Below are 17,395 nucleotides of genomic sequence, written 5' to 3'. Positions count from 1 at the left end.
GGTCTAAAGGTATAAAACATCCATCTTAAAGATGTATGCAAATAGGTGGCCCATCTAAAAACAATTTTAACTAACGGTCCGAATGTTTTTTTAATATAATTATTATTTCTAGTTTTCAAAAAAAAAATCTTATTTATGATCTCCATGTTAAAGATTATATATTCTCTAAAATTAGGATCAAATTATATTTAAAAAAATATTTATTCCCAAGCCCGTATTTCTACATGTGCGGGTTTGGCCACATGCTAACCTATATATTTTAGGTAGAAAAAAGGCCAAATGTTAAATAATTGGAAAGTACGATGTATTTTGATAAATTTTCCTTTTATCTATCATAAACTCCACCGTGTTTTGAGGGAGAATTATAAAACATTACTGAGTAATGCCTAGTTTTAATGTCATGAAAAAAAAGCCGGTTAACTGTTTTGTCATGCGTATCAATGACAAGGCAAAACTTAACTACACATAGGTGTTAATAAGTGTACGCTGTTTATTTCTAGGAAACATATACAAAGGGACTTTTACTACAAGGAAATGGTCATCATTTCTTGTCCGTTAACTTTTAAATCGGATGGTTATAAGTTCATCATTGACTAGAATCAAAGTTCAAAAAAAAAAAATTATTCAAACCTCGTGATACACCCCAAGCCATCAAATTCAACACCGAATGGCTAGGAAGATCGTGACCTCCTTGTAGCAATAATAAACAGTCTCGTAGTATAAAATCCATTGTTTATAAGTTACAAAAGTGTTTTAGAAAAATGTCGATCCTGATCTAGTTCGGTTGGGGTCCGACCTGATCTCTTTACTGAATGAATCCGTCCAGTTCGGTGGGAGTTGAAAGGTCGTTGGCGGTCACGTGAGTAAAATCAAAGATCCATTTCGGAAAACCTTGCAATTTCCGCTAATTGAACCTTTTTCTTTCAAATATTTTTTTATTATTTTTACAATGGATAATTAGCCGATCTGGACCGGATTCTCCAATTTAGATCGATTCAGTGATGGGCAATCCAGGACACGGTTTCAGGCTTCAATACATAAATGAAGTACAAGAAGTGGGGGAACATAGCATGTTTGATGCATGGGCAAAGATGGGAGTGATGAACAAAAATGAAGCTCAATGCATCGTTCAAAAAGTAACAAAAAGAACACTGCCAGAGATGAACGGATATATTATGCTCCTGCGGGAACAATATTGTACATCTACTGCCTCAGGTAGAGGGCCTACTTGGAGAAATTTTTCCTATCTAGAATTATCTCAGTATCATCAGATGATTGTTTTCTCATAAAAAGATTTGAATTTTGAGTTCTTTGACACTTAGATGTTGCTGTTCAAAAATTGTATGGTTCTTGTTCAATCTTGGGACATCAATTTTTCAAAAACATATAGAGGGTTCTATTTTCATATAATCGACCCCAAATAGTTTGAAAAAGGCTCTAGTGATTTTGATGATAATGTTAGAGGGGTTCCATTTAATTTTTTGTTATTTGAAGTTGGCTACTAGGTCCTAGACTTTACACCTCCAAATTTTGGGTCCAAAAGAATTATCCTTATAGAAAAAAGTATATATAAAGTTGAGGCCCTAAGCAATAATATTAAGGTGCACCTCAAAAATTCACCAGAAGAGATTGCTTGGATGTCGAAAAGCCCTCAAATTGATCATCTCAACCTTGAGATGTATAGACGTGAAAAAAAAAATGGATTTCAAGTCTGGGAAATAGTGCATTTTATAATGCATTATCTAGACTATCAATTTTCACTATTTTCAAGTATTTATAGATTTATTCGATCTACACCAGTTTTTAAGCTTTAAATTTTATAATTAAATATGAAAATAAATTTTCTGGCCATCACAAAGATTTCTGTTATTGAAATTTTTCTTTCAATGCTATTTATAGGTAAACCGATTGGTTAGGGAGTAAATATCACACAAGGGAGTTATAAGAAAGAAATCAGGAAGATACTTAAGACGAAATTAAAAAGAAAAAAAAATAGAAAGAGAATTCTGAATGAGTCCTCCCCTTTAAAGAACTCTATTCCCTAGCCTTCAAAAATTCTCCGCTCTTCCTCCTAATTGGCAAAAGATAAAGGGTGTGATTTATATAAGGCTATAGTTTTATTTGTAGTTTTATAAAATGAAGTAAGATTGCGGCATTCTACACTATTGATATTGTTAAATAGTGTAGATTTAGCAGATATTTTAAAATAATATCAAAAAATGATATATTAAATACAATATCAAATCTACACCGTCTAAATAAAATAGATAACGTAGAGTACTTTAGATACGTTTAAGAGAGCATTAATTAATCGCGTGTGATATCCATTAGTCCATCAGGTCTACAATGGGCTTCTCAGTACTTTGGAAAAGAAGGAACAAATTTACCCATTGCATTTACTTGGGGCCCTTGATTTCTCTAACACGAGCTATGCACCGTCAATTCGTGGTCTGGAGAGAGCACTGTGAACAAATGTTTCCTATTCAAACCACAGTGGAATAATTTTATTATTTGAAAATTTATTAATCATTTTTGCTGGTCTCTAAGACCATTTAAGAAATATTAAAAAAAAGGGAAATAATTAATATACACACAAAAGATAAATCATTTAATTAAAATGTAGAATTAAAGATGCACCTAAAAAATCCATCAAAAAAAGTTGTTTTCATGTTGAAATCTCTCTAATTGATCATCTCCACATCAAGAAGTACGACTATGAAAAAACCAAAAAGATTTGGAGTCCCAAAAATAGCGCATCTTGCAACTCATTATCTAGGCCGTCCATTTTCAAGATTTTCATACTTTTATAGATGTACTTGAGTTTAACTATTTTTGGAGTTTAAAATTTTATAATTAGATATGAAAATTTGCTTTGAGATAATCCTAAGAATTTTTAATACCAAAATTACATGTTATGATAAAATTTGGAAGTACATTTTAATTGGATTATTTAAGGTTGCAACCTTATAGAAACCACACCCTTTAATATTTTGCTCATTTTCAACTATTTCAACACAATACCATATGTTTTTTATGTATATTTTGATATGTTGAAATTAAATCAAAAAGTAGAAGCAAAATATTAAGTTGCTCATCTCTTGCAGGTAGACTACCCATTGAAGATTGATTGTGGATGGTCCATTTGAAAATGATCAGGATTAGGGTTTTAACAGCTTTTTTTTGGGGGGGGACAGGTAAAAAGAAGATCATTTAAATTAAAAAATTAAAAGAAATAATCAGTGTTAGCGGTTGCGAATCATTTATGTGGGTCTTGCATGACCACGATATCCATTCCCCCTAATAGTTTTTTAAGCTGAATGAAGCTATTTTCTATGAGATTTGAAATCCAAATTTTAGTTTTTGATGTTTACGGAAGGCATCTAGGGTTTTAGGACTCTGCTCTATAATGGTGTCAACTCTTACATCAAAATAAAGCGCACTCCAAATCCTACCGGAAAATATATTCCAGTGTCAAAAACCTGGACAATTGCTTGAAAATCTATTTCTACAACATGCACTAGTTTTAGAACTTGAAATTCTTTTTTTTTTTTTTTGTTCAACCATACATCTCAAGGTCAAAGGGATTCAGTAGAAGATTAGTAAATTTTTGTGGTGCAAATTTACTTTAAAAAAAAAATTTATATAGAGCCGAGGCTCTAAACAATCAAATTATATCCTACCTCAAAAAAAATTTATTAGAAGATGTTGTTTTGATGCCCAAATATCTTCAAATTGATCATCTGACCATCAAGATACATAGACATAAGAATAAAAATGTATTTCAAGTATTAGAAATAGTGCATCTTGTAACATATTTGTTGACCATCAATTTTCAAGATTTTCAAGTTCTCATAGATCTACTCGATCTACACTATTTTTTAAGCTATAAATTTTATAATTAAATATGAAAATATATTTAAGACTATCACAAAAAAATTTAGTATTGAAACTACATTTCCCTATACTATTTGAAAGTAGGCTCTACTTTGATTGTTTAGAGCCTCAACTCTATACAAACCGCACCTACATAAGACCAACACCTACATAAACCAAACGAGATTTAATGCTCTTGGATCCTCAGACACAGGTACACAAACATGAACACATGCGCACACACATAGAGGAAAAGTAATTCATGCACTAAGGGACTCACTTCTACCGGGGTGGTTTGTATAGGGCTGAAGCCCTAAACAATCAAAGTAAAGCACGCTTTTAACTAGTATAAAAAGATATCGCTTTAGTACCAAAAATCTTTTCATCTCTAATTAAAAAATTTAAAGCTTCAAAAATTATGTAGATCAAATAAATCTATAAATACTTGAAAATCGTATCGATAGATATCACTTTAATAACAAAAATCTATTCATCTTTAATTAAAAAATTTAAAGCTTCAAAAATTGCATAGATCGAATAGATCTATAGATACTTGAAAATCTAGTGAATTTTAAAGCGCTTCTTAGTTTTGATTGTTTAGGGCCTCAACCTCATATGAACTTTAACACATCCACATCCATTTCGAGATGGATGTTCAAGAACAATGGCCCCACCAAAACTTGAAAGTAAGGATGTTAAATTTTTTTTGGGTAATTAGGGTGTCAAAGTATTAACAAATCTCACTTAAAAAAAAAATTATACTACAATCTTTAGGGTAATAAATGTTTTCAAATTTATTTTTTTAAAGACAGATTTTGGAGAGCGGACTCACTTAAATATATGAGTCAAGTAGACCAGGCAGTGGACCATAAAAACCCTGTCCATATATAATACATATAAATAAGAGAGAGAGAGAGAGAGAGAGAGAGAGAGAGAGAGAAGCAAATGGAATGTCTATGACAAAAAAGGATGCTAAAATGATAAACGCTAATCAAATGTATTTGACAAGAAAAGATACTAAAATAATATTAAATTACAAGGCCTCAATGAAAGCTGATTTTTATACAAATGTTCCAAGCGATTGAGAAGAAAGAGCGAAGCTGGAAGGATCACAAAACACCAGGCAAATCCACAGTACAAATACAGCAGTCACTCCCCATTTATCATGAGCGACGGAAAGGGTGTCTTCTTTATTTCGACAAACGTCGAATAATCGTTGTTTATTGGCTGCTTCCATGGCTCCCCATCTATCTGCATATAAGCCCGCTTCCACTGGCCTCCTCTCAGTTCTATTCGGATGGACGAAGCCTGAAAGATGCACCATAATTCCTCTAAACAAGCCCCATTTGAACAAAAGCACATAATTAACAGCTCTCTGTCTCTCTCACACACAAACATTTGGGAGGGATCCAAAGAAGAATAATAGACAATAGAATTTCTACATACTTCGGTTAGTTTCAGCAGAAAGCATACCTGAGCCAGGTGTTTGGCAGAGATGAGTTCGACCATGACAAACGAAGCATGCCAACCTTGCTTCAAGCCGAAAATTTCAAGCAGCCCATCATCAGAGTGAGCCTCAACGAACCCTCTCTGTTAGAAATCAACCACAGTAGAAGCTTTTAAGTCTATAACATAAACTGCATAAGAAAAGTTTAGTTTATTCCCTGATAAAATGATTAAAGCCCAATTCCTAACAAATAACGGACGTTGTCCCCTTATCCTTGCTTCTATCACACGCATGAAATGAAAAGCCAAACGTATTGTGCACATCTTATGAAAGATTATAACCAAGTTATTTTAAGTGCCGTATTAGGTGAAAATGTAGAGTGACACCAAAGCATCTGACAAAGAAAAACACTGAGGACATGAAAATTAGATTGTCAAAGGGTCGACATGACTTGAATAGAGGAAGGTGGCAGGCACAACCTCCAGTAGTAAGTCAGCTACAAGATAATCTTCTGAAGTTTAGTACATTTGCAGAATCCAATTCTACTTCATGTCAAGAATATTTAGTTCCACACATAAGCTCAACGTAAATAAATTTAATCTGAGAAGTGACACAAATTACTAAATGTTTTAAAAAATTGATTATCAGCAATCACGCAGTAATGTTGTTTGTCTATATTCTTGCATTTTTCTTTGAAGATACTGCTCATTTTCCTTTCTATTTTTCCAGCTTTGAAAAAAAAAAACTCGAGCAAACATAAACACAGATGCACAAGATAAATGTGCCACAAATTTGTCAAGTACATAAGTGAAAATCTAAAAGTAATATAAGTTTACACTTACAATAAGGAAAAATAATAATAATAATTATTATTATTATTATTATTCCTTTTCCTTAAGAATTTTTCCTATTTATTATAATTTGGTTGTCTATAATATTTTTCCTTTATACTCTTCCTAAGATATTCCAAGAACTTCACAAGAAAAACCAAAACTTCAAAGCCACCCCATGAATTCGGTCCCAGAAAAGTTAAAGAGACCAGATTCACGACAGATGTTTTGAAACACCATTTAGACATCAAAACTTAAATTTTTCTAAGTTCATTAGTATATGACGATGACCTAGGGTCTTCACTGATCCCCATTAACGTAGCAGAAACTGGGATCACTTTCATCTACACCAGTTTCTTAAAACTCAAACTCGATGATTAACTTGGCCACTGCCAAAATTGAGTCCACCCTCAGATTCAACTATTTAACTTAGACAAGCTCGGCAAAATTTTCAAATTCTTTTGGGAATCATTAAAAACCAAGTGTCAGCAGGGGGAATGAAAGCCATTTCTTCACCTGAGACAGACCACAACATTACCATCCTGGTGGAGACCATTTATATGTCAAATTAACATAAATAAAGAAAAGTGCAAGCCCATCCTCAGTTTTTCGTTTATAAAACACATAACACAACACCTGAATAGTAGACTAGGGTGAGTTTCTGTGACTCGAAGCAAGTTCTCTTACACTGATTTCCACTAAAAGTGCCAACCACTTAAACCAACAATTGCATGGATACAAAGGAAATACTAGTCATATATGAACCATATATAGCATCACATTATCAGACGACAAATTGCCAAAATGCGCTATCAGCATTCTTACTCAATTACCATTCAATATTTTCCAGCATTATTTCTCAGTTTCAAGTCAAGGATTTACAAGATGTCAAAAGAAGGCTCTACCACTAATCTCTGCATCTATTGCATGGCACTTTTCAAACAAGATAAGTCATAAAACAACAATTGAGAAACTTTACCTTCTCTAAATACTCAGGCTTAAGGTGGCCCCATGGATTCCTTCCACTTCCATAATTATGGAGATTTAATGCAATTATTGCCCTTACACTGTACAACAAAAAATTGCATCAAGCATGTAATAATATGTTTGAAACTTCAATTAAACTGCATTCGTTTTGAGAAAGTTAATGCTAATACAATTAGTAAGGGAATTTAACAGTTTCTCATTACCTAACATTAACACAAGTAGAATAATCAAAAAAAGAAAATACAAACACAAGTAGACACCCATGGGATGAAACACATTTTCATGTAGATTTGCATGTTAATACCTATTGAAGTAAAGTATAATAGAGTAATAGACTTACATATTAGTACCACATAAAAGCAACATATAACAATTTCAGTAAACCAAAAAAGTAACATAGAACAATTTCAGAAACCAATAACATATTAGACAGCTTAAGCTTCTTAAAATCTATTCCATTCAAATGGATAGTACAAATAAATAAATTCGCTAAGTAATAATGACTTTAAACAAGAAAAATGGAGTATGCAAATAATCCTGAACTCTTCTCTAAAAGATATCTCAGTAAATGACAATAAGATCCACAAATATTTATGACACAAAGCAAGCAAAAGAAAATTAATTCATTTAAGTGTACAGTTGACAGGCACTTGCCTTGAAGGAACTCTGATCTGTTCCCAGTCGGCACAACTGGCTTTCTTTATGTGGAGCCGCACAATATTATTGAGGCCCCTAAGATTATTACAATATTGTCAGTGTCATATATCTACAAAAAGAATTACACTTACAGCAACATTCAAAGACCAAAAACAGTATCAACTAGTGATAAAGTGGTGCAGTAGCAGATTTCATGCTATGCGAAGCACCTTTTAATTGACAGATTGCCCAGAAGTGGTATATAAATATAGTTACAAGCGGAACAGGATTCGTAGCCGACCCCAAATAGCTGAGATAAAGCTCGGAAGATGCTGATGATGACGAATTATAGAAGAGGCACAATGAAATGAAAAATCGGCACAAGAACAATTTAAAGCTATAAAGGAAGACAAGAACGGATGAAGCACTACTCAATTGTCCCACTCCATTTAACAGATACAAAGCAATTGACCACCTCCTAAACAAGAAAACTCAACCAACCTGTAACACTTTTATAACAACAGGTGCTATTAAAGCAGTAATATGCAAGTCAATGGCCAATCGATCACATCCTCACATTGATAAAGGAGCATGTCGGAAGCATGCATTAATTGTGCAAATCTAGGCTAGCTCAGTTTATCCAAAACAAACTTAAATTGTCAAAAATTTAAACTTTTACTCAAAGAGAACTTGATTATGAAGTTATGACATGAGCTATAATTAAATGACGCCAAGACCTTAAGAAAGAGAACTTGATAATTTTTTGCAACTTAAATATACTTGAGTTGTTTAATACTTGTTTTTTTATATATTTCTTTTAAAAACTTGAACAGAAGGACATAACAACCGTGTCTGAATTATTCGTACTTACTGAAAATGATCTACTTGACAAAACATTTACGAGCGGAATTGTTGTATCGATGCTCCTCAAGAAGTACATAGAGCTCTGGTTTGTTTCAATCTGTGGTACAAGTATGTTCTTGTTCTAGTACTAGAAAAGGCTTTTTCCGCACATACTATGTCGATCATGGATTAAAAAAAAAATCACATTTTCCAAAAATTCTATCATGGGTTACAAAAAAAAATTCGATCATGGATTAAAAAAAAAAAATCACAAATTTTCAAAAAATTCAATCATGGATTACAAAAAATTCGATCATGGATTACATAAAATTCGATCATGGATTACATAAAATTCGATCATGGATTACAAAAAAAACAAACAAAAAAAAACAAAAAATTCAATCGTGGATTACAAAACAAGAAATAAACAATTTGATCATGGATTACAAAAAATTCAATCATGGATTACAAAAAACTCTATCATGGGTTACAAAAAAAGCAAAAAACAAAAAATTCAATCATGGTTGAATTCAACAACTATCAGTCCAAAAGCCCTTAGAATTCAAATCTTCCCTCTGTTTGGTATGTCAGTCACATACGGCAGGAGTAGCTCTATTTCCTTTTGGGATCTTTTAGTAGGTCTTCCCTCTAATCAGTTGGTTCTGTGACTAAAGGTCAGGTAGAGGCAGTGGTTCGAGTCATAGCTTGAAGAACAGGTTCTAAAGCTTTGGAGCTTTTTGTGGTTACCGTATCAGACACCAACATGTCCAGGTAACATTAGGTGCCAGCAACAATGATTGATCTACAGTCATTCACAGCCCTAAACTTTGCAAGAGATTAGGCACATTATCACATGCACAAGTCGACATTAGTGTCCATAGAAATCCAATGCATAACCAAGACAAGTTCTTCTAAGCAATCATTCCTAAACTAAATTTAAGTTTTATTTTCAGGAAAAGCCTTGTTCTTCAAACATCAGATTTTCAAAAAGAAAACAAGAATGATCCACTCTCAAAAAAAAAAAAAAACAAGAATGATCTTTAAACTCATCAAGAAATCCATCAAAGGCATATATCAAGTACCTGCAGTACATGGCTTCATGACTGAAAAAGAGACAAGATAGGCATAATGAATAAGATGGCTAACCTTAAACCTGGATCACTCAAGCAAGGCGTACAAAACCAACCTTGGCTACAGCTATATCCAGAATAGATCAACTGTAAAACAAAACACTCAATTCAATGCTGCAATATGTCATATATGTCTAAAAAGTTGATTGAAAAAAAATAAGGATATTGGGACATTTTATAAGTTTCAACTAAATAAATTTAATATATTAGAATAACGAATTAGGCCATGAAATCACAAAATCAGCATCCTCATGTTGACAGAAACCAAACATCCAAGATCATTTACTCAGAGCCTACTATTCATGCAGAAAACAAGCATTCAAAACAATTCCCAAAAGCTTAATCAGTAATGCACAGAAAGATGCATATGAAAGGGACACATCAAAATAAACGAAAAATAGCACAGTTCCTAAAATGGTGATGTACAAAGCCATATTCGGTAAAAAAATGCACAAAAATGATACGAAGTACTGCAAAATGCACACAGATGCAAGAAATAGATCTTCCTCACCAAGAAATACTCAAAGCTAATAATGCTACCACAATTATTTTGAATCCAAACTATATGACAGTACGAAGCCCTTACAAACTCAGCTTGAGGACTGAAGACAAGCAAAAGTCCCACACAAGAAACCTAAACATGGCCACTCTCTTCACCCCAATACAAATGTCTGAAATGCATCTTTCACCCACTATCTGGTCTTGGTTATCTTTTATCTTTTCCCCAACAAAAAGGTAGATTGGACAAAGATATCTAGCACTAGCTCGCAAAGTCGAACCACACAGTCGCGCTACAAATATAACTAAAGACATGCAACATAAAGCATAATCTATATCCATTTAGAAAACCAAACATTTAGGAAATAGTACTGAGCCTGAAGGCCAATACTATCATTCATACACATGAGAATTATCATTTAATATATCATGACAAATATATTTAATTAGTTTATCAAATTTAGAAGCATTCCAATAAAAAATTAGGAATATAATCTTCATTTTTAGTCAATATAAGTAGAGAAAGTATCCAATGAGATTATGAGACCGTTTTACCTATGATATGAAAAGGTAAACAGCAACCCAAGCCGTCAGATGTGAAATTGGACGGCGGGGTCCTATCATTGACAGCACTCAAAAAGTTCAAGAAAACTCTTCCATGGACTTTGTTTGGAAGAATGAACATCCAATTTTGCACCTGACAGCTTAAGATATTTTACCTTTCTGTACCAAAGGTAAATAGTCAATCATCCCCAAGTAAAATGAGCAATAATGGACAAAAAGGATGATCCAAATGTACCTTGTTTGCAACTGGACCTTGTGCAAGATATGGCTTTTCATTCCGCAAATGGTGAAAACCATACGCAACTTGGGCATCCATGCCTACATTTCATGAGAATATAATAAAAATTTTGCGGAAAGGGCCAAAGGACATCAATAGTTTTTAAAATAAATATCAAGAAAATGAACACAAATAAAAATCCAGACGATAGTTTCACATAAACTCGAACAATGGAAAAGCATAATAAAATTGGAATGCTAAGTCAATGGAGAAGATTAAGTGCTTGAAGAATAGAGAAGAAAAAACCATTTATCTAGAAATAGTTGAAAAAATAATCAACGACTTAATAACAGTGAGTAAATATTTAGTGAAGGTTCAAGCAGGGTATTCATTGTGCATCATGAACCAATTTTCTCTGCTGATGAAAAAATTAATAACAGATCTTAATAAGAAACAGAACAAGTCAAAATTCTTTCAAACTGGCAAGGAGCACAAGTAACAAATACATTACACTTTTAAACTGCCTGAACCAAAAAAAACACAAGTGAAATGAAAAAGAAGCATTGAGAATAACAAATGATATTGTAAGCAAAATTAAGATGGTGAACATTTTGATAATATCATCCAAGATATTTCAAAAGACATTGATGTACATAATGATCCCATTAATGCTAAAAAACAAGGCATGAACCCAATACCCTGTAAACTGTCTTTTACTTCTCAAGTAATTTTTGTTGAAAATAAGCCTAATTAGAAAATTACAATTACGGAATGAATTCCCAATCAATAGAAATTAAACCCTCTATGGAGTATCGCTTATATGAGCTTCTTCATGAACATGCCAATAGGAAATTTCTATAGTACTTATCAACTCTATAACTTCAAGCACATACATCTCCAGGGGATTGGACTCCCTTGAAAGGCTACCCAACAAATAACATTCAAAGAGTAAACAAGGGATTGTGCTACAATGAAAACCATGATGATCATGAATCAAGCTGCCTAGAACATGCAGTCCTCCATTTAGCTTCTCTCCATAGAAGACAAGGGCTTGCTAAATAGGCAACCAATAATTAGGAAACAATTCCATAAATGCATCCATGTTTCCAGGTTGTGTGAACCCCAAACAACAAATAACAATTTTATTTGTTGCAATTCATCTAATCTTCCTACAAATAAAAGTAAAAAGCGCAACCATATTCTATGCATACTTAAGATGATAAAAGATAGATCTTGCAAATGATAACCTCGAAAAGAATCATAACAATTAAGAACACTAAGTTTGTAAATCATACCTATACTATAGTAATTATATAATACACCTTCAAAGCATGAAAAATTTTCCGGCAAATCCCCCTCAACATCCCCATCCTGCACTACATTCCAAAATTAGCTAGTGTTAAATAGTTTCATCACTGATATAAATTGAGAAACTAATAATATGCACTTGTATCAGAACATAACCAATAGTGGAGTTTCACAAATTTTGATCACCATTTTCATTTCATGAGACAAAATAAAGACAAATAAAATAAAGTAGATAATTCAAGACTAAAGACCACACGCAGAAAAGTTGGATACACATTCTCATTTAGATGTCGCTCTTTACATGAGTTAACGTGTGCATAACAAATGTCATCGACATAGATATCCATCCAAACAAGTGGTAACTTTAGCAAATTTTCATAGACTGGGGAAATCAATTTCACTTAGAGCATGAACGACATGGCACTTTTCTGTTAGGAATAGACTACAAAGTATAGAACACCAACAAAGAGTTAGTTTTAGGAGAAAGAGTGCTGGTCAAGTGCAAGGTTCCAGCAATTACGACCAAGAAGATAATTGAGCTTTTCATGTGTCCTTACCAAGCTTCTTATTTTTCTTATATTGCATGAAACCAAGATGGTTGAGTGTGTCCAAAGGAATCCAACAATATCCCCAACCCAGCTCAAAGATGTGCAAGAACCAAAATTCAAGAGCCAAAGTATCTCAAGAAAGTTTTACAGCAAGAAAATCTCACTTTTATACAAGAAATACAGATTTGCAGAGCACATGCACGTTAACAAACACTCAAATCGAGAAATCACATTTGTGTGTCTCTATAAACCTGTGTGCCCCTATACACATGTAAACATGCTCTCCCAGTCTCAAGATGTTCAATATCATCTGATGCGCAATGTAGCTTGAGGCTTCTGAGTAACCAAATGAAATTAAGTTAAGTTGGAAAAGAAAACTTAAATGTGTTTGATGTGTCGATAATCTAAACAAGTGCAGTTTAGACCATTTCATTTCATTCATCTCGAAGTATTCTTTGTAGACAAGTACAGTGAGAAGATCCATATGCAACAACAATTAAAGATTCAACCACCTGATTGAAAGTGCCCTCGTCTCTATATTTCAAAGAATGTGGAAGTTCAACATTTTCTCCATGTGGCATTGAAACGGTGACTTGCCAACTGCACCAAAAGACAATGAATTTCAAAGACAGTTATCTCTATTATCCATATATTACAATGAATTTATAAGAGAGTTATCTGTATTATTCATATATTACAAGAGAAAAGGTGAAAACATGAACTCGTTTTACTGTGCTAATTAAATATTATTTGTCTTGGCGAAGTTCAGCTGTAGGAATCAATTGGGACATAGTGTCGCAATAATCAACAATTAACCTTTCGATCCCAAGCCCCATTCATAGTGTTTATTAAATATCTATAACCATATTAAACAAAGATAACTAATGACCAAAATTGCTATGATATTTGGCAAGCTCCTTACCAATACCTTGGCTTGTAAATCACAGCAAGTAAAAATTACCATATCCAAGGTTTTAATCCCACCCCTAAGCTACCCCGAGAGAGAAAAAAACATTACGCTGATGGAGTTTTGTAACTCAAGAAAAAAAAGCAGGATTGCCAAGGCGGATGGGAGAAAAATGAATATATCTTCAGTAACGAACATAATGAGTTCAATTATTTGTGCCAAAACTACTTTTCCATCATCTCTTTTTTTCATTTTATTTTCTTTAAGATGCCGTAGTTAAATTTGCAAAGTCCCAAAATTGACGTTTTAGTGAATCAGTGACAGCCATCAGACTCTTATATATGAAAGCAACAGGGGAGAGAGGAAAAACAATCGCACAGAAGCAACAGGGGAAGGGGAAAAAGAAAAGCAAAAGTAAATCATTCTATTAAAAAGATAATGATAAATCAATATTGAAATTCACCACAACTTCAATTTCACAGGCATGAACGTCTATTTGCAAGGAATGGCACGAGCATCCCCTAGTAAATGGAGATAAAGCTGACCTATCAAGCCGGCAAATTGGACCAGTCGCAGCCTTGTACAAAGATCTCTTGACAGCTGACCGCCAAGCAAAAGGAAATGATCCACCCTGTGAAATGTTCAAAATTCAAACTATACACATCTTTGCATATGCAGGTGAATATATATGCCGAACTAATGTATAAGAACTCTGCGAGTCTGATTCGGACACTCCCAACCAATTTAGACTCGCTGAATCAACAAATCCCTCACCCTACCAATTTCGGATGATCGTGACCCACGTAACACGAGTCTCACCTAAGACTGCCCAAGTCTGTCCAGGTCTTTCATTCAATAGAACAGAAATTCTGCCCGAGTCTTGACCCCCACCAGGCTCAGTGCCCATGTCCATGTTTTTAAACACTGATGCAAACTCATAAATCAAAGGGAAGGTATAACACATTCGAGAGGTATGGTATACATCCCCTAAATTGAAACATGACAATAAGAAAGACTTACCCAACCAAAACTTCTTGACAGATCATTCCCAGTACCAAGAGGAATAATCCCAACTGGTGGAATTGGCTTTCTATTCTCTAAATAAAGCTCTGCTACACTCCCCAATACCCAACCCACTGTACCATCACCCCCTGCAACCTGTCAAGCAAAAATTTGACCGACAAATGATGAACTATTACTTGAACCAGCACATAACCAGAGACTCACACACCTCAACTATGATGGCAATCATGTGAAAGTGATAGCATATGCAGGCACAAAATGCATAAACAAATATACATGCATCCATTGTGCAACCACATATGTTATAAGCCGTAACTCATGGAGTATTGAAAACACACCATGACCCTCAGCCTCTCACGTGTCTCCTCTGCGCAAAAATCACCATGACTGGCCAATTTCTCCAAGCAAAGCAACCCATATTTGACAAAGTCCAAAGGCTTCACGACTGCCAGATCAAAGACCTGAAGCAAATATAACAAGGAAAACAATATTAATGTGCTGGCATTTGCTCATACAAGCATGTTGAGCCCAAAATCCACTGTATAATTAGAACTATTAAGTGACTAAGGATATAAACAAGCTCCCAGTGTCAATAATTATTAAATTTCTTCTTAAACAAACTATATAAACGAATGCATTGTGCTAATTTGGCTGTTCAGATAAAGTGATTTCAGAAATTTCTATGTATATTTTAAGAGTTGGATACCTAAATGTATTCATAAGTTCCTCAATCACATATAAAACAAATGGCAACATCATATTCCCCACAAAACAAGATTTTCTCACAAAAATGAGAAACAAAATGCAAATAAACGATGAAACAGAAAATACAGAGGTAACAACAACAATGGGAACGGTACAAAACAATTTTAAGTGGAAACAAAGTATATCAACTCCACTAGAAAAATGTCAGTTTTTGTAGATTAGCTTGATTGAACCATATATAGGGTAAAAAAAAACCAGTGAAAATGCCAAAAAAAAAAAAAAAAAACTTTTTGGGTAAATTCAGAAATTTCAAACTTTCAGAATTATTTAAAAAAAAAATCAAACTTGCACAACAAAAGATGCTCAACAAAAATATGCACATAAATTCAAGCTTACACAACGAAAAAAATGCTCACAAAATGGTGCTTTCAAATCAGTGAACACATTATCCATTAAGCTCCACAATCAAGAACTTAAAAAAACAAAAAAAAAAAAAAGCACCTAAAAAAAAAGAAGACAAAAGGGCAATAACGCGTAATCATAAAACGCCATTGAAACGAACACAACAAGGAAAAAAAAACAGCAACCTGTTCCTCGCTCATTAATTCCTGAAGCCTGCCCTTTAAGATAGGACCATGCCTTCCTCCACTGCGAGAGTTAACAAAAACCACCATTGGAGAAACAGGAGCGACTGTAACTCCATCCCATTTGAACCTCTCCTCGATTCCACTAATATCCTTGACCCTGACTGCTTCATCAATGGCTTTTCTCAAATACTCGGGAATAAGAACCCTCTTCCTCAAATCCTCCTTATCGATTCTTAAACCAGAAAGACCACACCCCTTAAACGAGTCGACAAAAGACGAACGAGCCGCGATGCGAGTCGTACCGCCCGCGTTAGGGGAATCGGCCTCGAAACCCTCGCCTCTGCCTCTGAAATCCTCCATTTCTCGAGCAGAGACGAGATCTTCCTTGGAAAAACCGCCCTTTAAGAGAACGCGAGGTTTTAAAGGAGCGATTTTTCCTGACGATTTCAGCGATTTTGAGGACACAGGCGATATTTAGGAAATCATCACCTATTTGGAGAGGGTAACGGAGTGAGAGGAAGCTTTATCTTGGAGAAGTCGCTCCTCTCATGAGAGAAGGGCGAGTATTTCAGAGAAATGGCGATCTTTTCAGTGGATTGGCGATTTTCAATATAGAGAGAAAGATGGAGTGCCGATTTTTTATGGCATAGTCGCAGATTTTAGAGAGAAAGAGAGACCGACCGACTGACAATGAGTTCTGTCTTGGAAAACAAACACACCTTTTATAAGAGAATTTTTCAGAGAAGTGGCGAGCTTTTCAGACCATTCCGCGATTTTTTACAGTGAGAGAGACGGGTAGCGGCGATTTTACGGCTTAATAGCCACTTTTTGAGTGAGATTTTAGAAAGAGAATGAGAGAGATCTTTAATGGCGTCCGGAAAAGTCTATAGTTATGACTTATGAGAGAGAGCTGGAGAGAGAATCTAGAGAGAGATAATGAGGGAGATCTTTAATGGCGCCCCCTGTTTATGGAAAAGTCCTATCGGTAATGATGACGATGTGACGACAGGGGCTTTGCAACTTTCAAATTATGGAATGTTTCCTTTGTTTCAGAGAGAAAAAATGGAAAAGTTTATAATGAGCCGAGGCTCTAAACAATCACATTCGAGCCTACTTCAAAACTTTGATTGAGAGGTTATTTTGATGCTCAATTATCTTTAAAATGATTTCGATATCGTATGAATTAAAAAAAAATTAAATTAAATTTAAGTTTTAAAAATAATATATTTTATAATATATTTTTGGACAGTAAATTTTTAAAAATTTCAAGTTTTTATAAATATCATCTATTT

The 17,395-nt window shown here is 34.1% G+C and overlaps 1 protein-coding gene across 5 annotated transcripts; it reads right to left on the bottom strand.

Moving 5' to 3' along the window:
- Window positions 1–4,830: 4,830 nt before the first annotated feature.
- On the bottom strand, window positions 4,831–16,795 carry DGK3 (diacylglycerol kinase 3). Of its 5 annotated transcripts, XR_016046014.1 has the most exons (13): window positions 16,104–16,795; window positions 15,150–15,272; window positions 14,809–14,946; window positions 14,334–14,419; window positions 13,394–13,481; window positions 12,321–12,396; window positions 11,044–11,126; window positions 10,800–10,967; window positions 9,763–9,833; window positions 7,792–7,869; window positions 7,130–7,217; window positions 5,347–5,463; window positions 4,831–5,181 (listed from the first exon to the last, which is right to left on the bottom strand). XR_016046014.1 is itself a non-coding variant. In XM_006845472.4 (12 exons), the coding sequence occupies exons 1-12, from the start codon at window positions 16,461–16,463 to the stop codon at window positions 5,023–5,025; spliced, it is 1,467 nt and encodes a 488-aa protein (XP_006845535.1). In that variant the 5' UTR covers window positions 16,464–16,795; the 3' UTR covers window positions 4,831–5,022. The 5 variants fall into 5 exon arrangements, 3 of the variants coding, with proteins under 3 accessions (XP_006845535.1, XP_088710097.1, XP_088710098.1); XM_006845472.4 differs by lacking the exon at window positions 10,800–10,967; XR_016046015.1 differs by lacking the exons at window positions 4,831–5,181; window positions 5,347–5,463; window positions 7,130–7,217; window positions 7,792–7,869 and adding an exon at window positions 8,892–9,436.
- Between the last annotated feature and the right edge of the window lie 600 nt (window positions 16,796–17,395).

This window comes from Amborella trichopoda, chromosome 12 (assembly GCF_054954075.1).
Source record: "Amborella trichopoda isolate Santa Cruz 75 chromosome 12, AtrichopodaSantaCruz75HAP2 v2.0, whole genome shotgun sequence".
In the NCBI taxonomy this organism is placed as follows: domain Eukaryota; kingdom Viridiplantae; phylum Streptophyta; class Magnoliopsida; order Amborellales; family Amborellaceae; genus Amborella; species Amborella trichopoda.
The sequence above is the reverse complement of the archived record's forward strand: the minus strand, read 5'-3'. Positions and strand labels throughout refer to the sequence as shown.

What these genes read in the sequence shown, in the direction of transcription:
- DGK3 (XM_006845472.4), bottom strand. Translation starts at nt 16,463, where the DNA reads ATGGAGGATTTCAGAGGCAGAGGCGAGGGTTTCGAGGCCGATTCCCCT. An exon ending in GTGAGAGGCTGAGGGTCATG is followed by an intron (nt 14,947 to 15,149) that starts GTGTGTTTTCAA and finishes TTTGCTTGACAG; the next exon opens with GTTGCAGGGGGTGATGGTAC. An exon ending in AGCCTGAGTATTTAGAGAAG is followed by an intron (nt 5,464 to 7,129) that starts GTAAAGTTTCTC and finishes GATTTCTAACAG; the next exon opens with AGAGGGTTCGTTGAGGCTCA.